The following is a 7,979-nucleotide window of genomic DNA, read 5'->3' as shown; positions in this document are numbered from 1 at the left end:
CCATAAGATTAATGGGGTATCAGGCTGACATTACTCTCAAATAATTCAGGGAAAAAATTCTCTGTACTGTTTTTGCAATTTTTCTCTAAGTTTGTGATTTTTCTTCAAGTTAAAAAATTAAAAGTAAACATAAAGATATAAACAGTACTGTTCTGGTTCCAAGTAAGATAGAATAGGCACATTCTAACTTTCTGTAGCACTGAACACAGTTGTGAAAAACCAGACAGAATGTGTTGTGCAGCTATTTGAGTTCTCTGTAAAGGAAACATTAAGTGGCAGATGTATTGGGAAAGAACACCAGAATCCAAAGTACCATCAAACTGATAGATTTAAACAAGACCCAAAATCTTGTAACATGATATTCAATGTCCCATATATGAACCAAAATTACTCAGCATATAAGAAACCATGAAAATCTCAAAAAGCATGGGGAAAGGCAGTCAACAGACCCCAATGATGGGATGACAGATGCTGTCTGTAAATATTTGCTAGCCTTTAAAGCAACTATTGTAAAAATGCTCAAAAGAGCCATCACTCTTGAAAAACTAATTAAAACTGAAATTATCAGCATTAAATAAATATAAAAAAGAACTTAATGTAAGTTTTAGAGCTGCAAAATATAATAACTAAATTTTAAAACTGACATGATGGATTCAATGGAAATCTGGAGATGACAGAGGAAGGAGACAGTTAATTTCAACACAAATCAATAGATATTGTCTAATTTGAACAGCACCCTAGATAAAAAAGGTAAACTCAATAGCCCTACAACTATTAAAGAAATCAAGTTCATAGTTTAAAACCATCCAGAAAGAAAACTCTAGGCCCAGATAGTTACACTGGCAAATTCTACCAAACATCTAAAGGAGAAACAGCACCAATTGTACACACTCTCTTACAGAAAATAGAATATGGGGTAGGCAGAATTATGATCCTCCAAATAACCACACCCTAATCCCTGGAACCTATGAACATGTTATGTTACATGGCAAAATGGACTTTGCTGATTTGATTAAGGGTTTGGACCTTGAGATGAAGAGATTGCCCTGGATTATCCATGTGAGCCCAATCTAATCCTTAAATGCAGAGGACATTTCCTATCTAGGTCAGAGAGATGAGATAGAAGGAGGAGGAGAAATTCAAAATGTGATAAGCACTTTACCAGCCATTGCTGGCTTTGAAGATGGAGAAAGAGGGTCATGAGCCAAAATATGTGAGTGGCTTCTGGAAGCTGGGAATGACCTTTAGCTGACAGTCAGTAAGAAAACAGGGATCTCAATCCTACAACCACAAGGAACTAAATTCTGCCAACAGTCTTTGTAAGCAAAGAAACAGATGTTCCCCTAGAGCCTCCGGAAAGGAATACAGCTCTGCTGACATCTTGATTTTTGGCAGGTGAGACTTACGACCTAGATAATCATAAGATAATATATTTGTATTGTTTAAGGCTCTAAGTTTGTGGTAATTTCTTATGACAGCAATTGAAAACTAATACAGAAAAGGAAGAAATACATTCCAACTCATTTTGCAATGTCAACGTTACTCTGATACCAAACCAGAGAAATATAGTACAAATAAAGAAAACTAAAACCAATATCCCTCATATTACCAGATTAAATTTTTCAATATATAGAAAGAACAATCTACTGCAACCAAGTGGGGTTTATCCCGAGAATGAAAGGCTAATTCAATATTTGAAAATCAAGCAATGCAATCCATCACATTAAGAACCCAAAGAAGAAAAACCACATGAGCATAGCCATAGATGCAAAGAAGTCTTTTGACAAAATGCGATACTATAATGATTAAAACTCTTAGCAAACTATGAATAGAAGTCAACGTCCACAACCTGATAAAAGGCTTCTACAAAAAACCTTCAGCTAACATATTAAATGGTGAAGGACCGAATATTTTCTCTCAAGACTGGGAACAAGGCAATAATATCCACTCTCAGCACTCTTATTCAACATCATAATGGAAGTCTTATCTGGTGCAACAAGGCAAGAAAAAGAAATAAAAGACATACAAATTGTAAAGTAAAGAAAAATTTTCCATATTTGTGGATGATATTATTGTCTATGAACAAAGTCCCAAGAAACATATATTGGAAAAGAAGAAATGAAACCAAAATAACTGGACATGCATAACAAAAAAAATGGACTTCAAAACATACCTCACAGCTTGCAGAAAAAATAACTCAAAGTATAATATACTTAAATGTTAATTTTCATTCAAATATATCTAAATGTATTAAATATACATGTACAACACAATGTAAATCATAAAATGTAAATGTAAAACATAAGAATCTGGAAGAAAATATAGGAGAATATCTGTGTGATCTTGGTTTTGGCAATGAGTTTTCAGGTATGACACCAAAGGAAAATATTTACAAGTATGACACCCATAAAAGAAAAAAAATGATAAACTGGACATTATCAAAATGAAAACTTTTGCTCTATGAAAGACACCGTTAAGAGAGTGAAAAGGCAAATCATGCTGGGAGAAAATATTTGCAGATTGCACATCTTATAAAATACTTATATCTTGAATATTTAAAGAACTCAAAACTCAGCAAAAGAAAACAAAAGAATTCAATTAAAACATTGTCAAAATATCAAAATATGCTGTGTATCATTAGTCACCAGAGAAATGAAACTGAAAACCACAAGATAGTACTACACACTCTTTAGAATGGTTAAAATTTTAAAATATTGACAAAAAAATCGTGACCATACTAAGTATTGGTGAGAATGAGGAGAAATTAGAACTCCAATACTCTACTGATAGAAATGTAAAATGGTGAAACCTCCTTGGAAAAACAGTTTGGCAGTTTCTTAAAAATGAAACTTACAATTTCCATACAACATAGCCATTCCATTCCTAGGTATTTACCCAAGAAAATTAGAACATACGTCTACACGAAAATTTGTATGTGCATGTTCATATCAGCTTTATATGTAATAGCCAAAAATTGGAACGTACCTAAATGTCCATTAACAGATGAATGGATAAGCATTCACCATACCATGTAATACCACTCACCAATAGAAAGGAATAGGCTATCATTTCATGTAAAATCGTTATGTTTAATGAATGAAGCCAGAAAAATAAAAGAGCATGTGCTCTATGATTCATTTTATATTTAAAAATACTATAAAATGAAAACTATAGTGATAGAAAAACAGTTCAGAGGTTGAGTGGGGTTGGGGATGTAAGGAGGGAGGGATTACACATGGGATGAAAGAGATTTTGGGAGATGATGGAAGTGTTTGCTATTTTGATTATGATCATGGTTTCATAGGCCTAAATATATGTAAAACAGATAAAATTGAATACTACAGGTACTTCTAAAACTTTAATTGTACATTTAAAAAAAATTGAAGTATAAATGATTCACAATGTTGTGTAATTGTACCTTAATAAAGCTAAAATAATTACTCACTTGTAGGTACTAACTGAAAAGGCTAAGAGTGATAACCTGTCTTGTTGTTTATTCTCATGATATTTGATTTACTTGTTTTTGCTTTTTTCATTGTAAGTTCATTTTTTTCCTTGCTGGTCTCTTTAAATACTCCCTCAGTGATATTTCCATTTTCTGTAATTTGAAGAAAACAGCATATGCTGCTGAAAGTTTAACCCTCCTCAGAGATCTCCTCTTTTTCTCCTTATTTACTAGACTTCTATCCCAATCCTTGCTTGAAAATCTGTAAAAACATACATATTTTCCTCAAGATACTAAAACTTTACCAACATGAAAGTATAAACAACTGATAGGGATGAATGTGTTTGTTCCTTTTGTTGTTCCTGGTTGACTCAATTTTCTTTTGTTTTCATAAGAGATTCATTTTATTTCCTTGCAGGCTTCTTTAGGACACTCCCACTGACATCTCTCCATCATCACCTTAAAAAGTCAGATTGTACTGTTCACCAAGATCAGGAAAAACTGACTCTCCTATGGGATATATAAATTAATGGAAGCATTCAAGTGATATTCAGTTCTCCTTCAATCACCTTCTGACTCGGCTCCCTTTTACTTTTTTCCGTAAAGTTCTGGCCTCATTCCACCCTTACAGAAACATCCAGGAAAGGGCACTTCCTTCAGTTCGACTTTAAGCAATCATGTTTTGATCATGGTCCCTGAACTTTACTGCTTCTAGAAAATTCTGTACTCATCCCCTACCATAAGAGGAACTCCCAGGAGAGGGATGTTAATTTGATTCTCTTCCCACAGTCACACTGTGACATTATTCCTTGAACTTTATCACTTCCAGAAAGTTCTGACCTCATCATCCCGCTCCCTCAGAAACATCAATGGGAGGGGATTTCAGTTCTTCAAAAATCAATACTCTGAACCAAAATATTGACCCTTACTTCTTCCAGAAAGTCTGTTCTCATCCCCCACTATCCCCCAAAACCCTGGTGAGGCTGCCTTGCTTTCCTTCGACCAGTCAAGTTCTGATCTCATTCCCATATTTTTTAAAAATTGAGGTTGCCTTGGGAAATCTAGGATTGGGGTAGAAGGCACAGTATTGATTTTCTGAGGGACCAAAAAGCCACTTATGAACATCACTCCATCAGCTAGCCTTTATGAAGTGTCTTTGAGTTCACCACCGTGCATTTTTTTTATCAGACTCTCCCTTCCTCTAGACAGAAAATGAAAGATCATTCCAGCCCCAAAATATTAACGGTCAGAGTCCTCCTTAAATATGTTTCTCAATTGAACATGCAGCGACTCTGATGACTAAAGTGTGAACATCAAATAAACAGTAATTTTGTATAAGTTGTGTAAGTTTGTCCATACATACCACTGGCAATAAGCACACAATGCAAAAATTTCCAAGTCATGTATTGTGAAGGTACTGTGGTGAGGAGACAATCACCCTGAACTGGAAACTGTGGTCCCCGCTCTACTACTCACTGGCTGTGTGACCTTGAAAAAATCACTTTCCTACCTAGTTTCCTCATCTGTGAAATGAAGTTTGGACTGATAAAATGACTTCATTTTTTTTACCCTGTGACCTACAGTTAGAAATACATCTTATAAGGTGACAATATTTCTTACATGTAAAACTAAAACAAGTTTCTCAAAATAATAATTTTTTTTCAAAATAATAATTCTTAACACTACTCATGGGTGATGAAATCTGATGTTTTTTGGTCTATCCTTTTTAAAAAAATTGCTTGTGACCCACAAAACTGATTTCAAGAGTTGTAATAGGTGGCAATTCTCACTTTGAAGAACACTGGATTGAAGAATCTTTAAGATTTCTTTCTGCTCTATTCTAAAAATTAAAATGTCTACACTTTTCCAAAGTATCTACATTGGAAACACTAAAAAGCAAAATATAGAACAGCCTCAGTCTTGCTGAGTTTGATCTTCCTCAGCTTGTCATCAGTTACAAAAGTCAAATATTCTCCACCTCCAGATGACAAAGTCCTATAGAAAATGTCCCAGATCAGACCCCCACCCCCAAGATGTACAGCAGAGGCTAACCTTGGTACTTAGCATCTCTGAACTCCAGTACCCTAATCTGCCACTGTCCCTACCACTCATAATCAGTCTGTTTTAGGGTCTTGTACTTTTCTAATGTTTTTGCCCATTGAATTCAGGAAGTATTCATCCTACGTTATTCCACTTACTTTGTTTACACTTAATGACACGAAACACACATACGTTCATGGAACACACACGTATGTACAGATATCCAACATACATACACACAATAGTGGCCTCAGACCTCAGTGTACACTAGAATTACCTGGAGAGCTTACTAATAAATGGAGATTTTGGAATCCAACTCTGTGGGTCTGGAAGATAGGAGCCAGAGGTCCTACATTCTCAAAAAGCTCCCCCACCAAGGTATTTTTATGCAGATGGTGGACTCACACTCCTTGAAAAACAGTACGACATACAGTCTTAAAATATCAGATACTGAATTATGAATACGATCCTTTCTGGTTGGTTGAGGACAAGAAAAAATAGTCAAAGACAATTGAGATTTTGAGTCCAGGAAGCTAGGAGAGGAAAGGTAACATTAACAAAAAGTAAAGACTGGTGTGTCACAGGAAGATTGCTTTGTAAACTGCTTTATTAATTTCATATTATGAAAAGAATAATTTTTACTATAACTGGATGAAATTGCCCTGCTGACAGAAAGTTTTACAGAGACAAAGCAATATTCAATTAGAAACTGGTAAGTGGAAACACCAAAAGGTTTACAGAAAAAGTAAATCAGAAAAACTACAAGCATGTAGAGCAGAGGCCACATTACTGACCTCAGGGAAAACCTTAGGATTCAAGGTATAAGGCAAAACTCATAATGATTGTCAGGTTCAGGAGTTTGGTAGCGCACATGATGCCTCATTTGCTGCTTCTTAGTCTTTCTCCTGATTTCCACCTTCTGCCCTACGTGCTTTTCCACATCATCCTCCACTTCATTGTGATCAATATGCCTGCTGGGTATGGCCCATCGAAAATTAGGGACAAATCGTCTAACCCGTCCCAGCCTGACATTTATTCCAGGCTTCTGGCCTCTACCCCCTCCCAAATCGCGTGATTCCTCTCCATTCTGCAAAGGGGCCTGGTCCCCCCCTTCGTTTTCCTGTTGGGTATTTTCCATGTTGAGATTTTTTACTGCTTGTTCCTCTTTGGACGCCATTGCTCCTAGGAGACAAAATACAAGAGAAGGAACTATTTTCTGGGTGGACTGATCAGCACCGAGGACAGAGGCCCTACTAAGCACCTCTCAAGACTTCCAGCCCCTGATGTAAAGGCTCTTCAAATTTTCGTTTTCCCACCTGAGAGGCTCCTTATGCCCTCTAGGGGGCCCCCAGTCCAAGCTCTCCCCCCTCCCTCGCCCAAAACCCACCATTTTCCCTGCCTATACATGCCCACGTCTCTGCAGGCACCAAAATGGAGGACGGGGTAGGGGGGAGTATTTGGGGGGGTCTTAGGGCTATCCACACGTTCCCCCCACAGCCCAACTGTCCCCCGCACAGACCTGGGCCTATCCTTACGGTCTCCTGCTCCTCCCGATTCTTGCTGCAAGTGAGCCGCCGCGACACTTTGACTCGCAGACCTGCAGAGAGTAAGGGTGGGGGAAGGGGGTCTGCTGCATCCGGACGCTCGGCCCCTTCTCAGCCCCGCATCTCCCACCCCCGGCCACCCCCACCCAACGTCCCCCGCTCCCATCCTCAGCCGCCCCCGCGCCGACCACCATTTTCTACCCCGAGAAGAAAGTGGGCGGGGCGGGGGTGTCGGAAAAGCTCGCCGTGTGGCGAGAAGCAGGCAGCCGCCTCAGGGCCGCGCGGCCCGCCCCCAGAGAAGGCCTACCGTTTTCTGTGGCCAAACGCCAGGCCGCAGGGGGCATGGGGGCTGCGGTCTCCAACCCGGGGCAACCGGATCCCCGGGGAGGGGTCCGCAGGCTGTGTCCGCTCGCCAACGCCACCTCTGGGGACCCCCCTCCGGGTTCCTTACCTGCTGCCCCCGCGCCTCCTACTCTTGGGGGCCGCCCCCGGCCCGCACTCCCGCAGGGACCGAGAAGGCAGTGAGCGACAGCTTGATCTACCGTCACAGCGCTGCGAGCGCCAGTCGGCGCTGGCCGTTCACGTGGGGCCTCCGTCACCGGGGGACGCCACGCCCTTGCCACGCCCTCTCCTGCCCCTTGGGGTCGCGTAGAAACGGCGGTGCTCACCTCCCCGTGCCCCCCGTGTCACTTGTCCAAGCACCGGCCTGGGCCCCGAAGCTCTTCTTTCTTTCTTTGTTCCTGGGCCTTTCTCTAACGGCCATGGAAGGGCAGTATCTTCCCAGGGGGCCATTGGCCATTCCCACTGCTCTTCTGGGGACTTGCTTTTGCCCTCCTCTGCTCCCAGGATACACCCCTCCCCCTGCCAGGATTCAGGCGTAACATTTTAGGGGGTGCAAAACCCCTCTGTACTGAAGATAAATCGCACTTTAATGCAATATTCTAAAAAAA

General features: G+C 40.1%; 1 protein-coding gene across 1 annotated transcript; it reads right to left on the bottom strand.

The window, feature by feature from the left end:
* Positions 1-6,092: 6,092 nt before the first annotated feature.
* On the bottom strand, positions 6,093-7,607 carry BEX4 (brain expressed X-linked 4). Its single transcript, XM_060087455.1, has 3 exons — positions 7,481-7,607; positions 7,005-7,082; positions 6,093-6,667 (listed from the first exon to the last, which is right to left on the bottom strand). The coding sequence occupies exon 3, from the start codon at positions 6,660-6,662 to the stop codon at positions 6,300-6,302; it is 363 nt and encodes a 120-aa protein (XP_059943438.1). The 5' UTR covers positions 6,663-6,667; positions 7,005-7,082; positions 7,481-7,607; the 3' UTR covers positions 6,093-6,299.
* Between the last annotated feature and the right edge of the window lie 372 nt (positions 7,608-7,979).

This window comes from Mesoplodon densirostris, chromosome X (genome assembly GCF_025265405.1).
Source record: "Mesoplodon densirostris isolate mMesDen1 chromosome X, mMesDen1 primary haplotype, whole genome shotgun sequence".
NCBI lineage: Eukaryota > Metazoa > Chordata > Mammalia > Artiodactyla > Ziphiidae > Mesoplodon > Mesoplodon densirostris.
The sequence above is the reverse complement of the archived record's forward strand: the minus strand, read 5'-3'. Positions and strand labels throughout refer to the sequence as shown.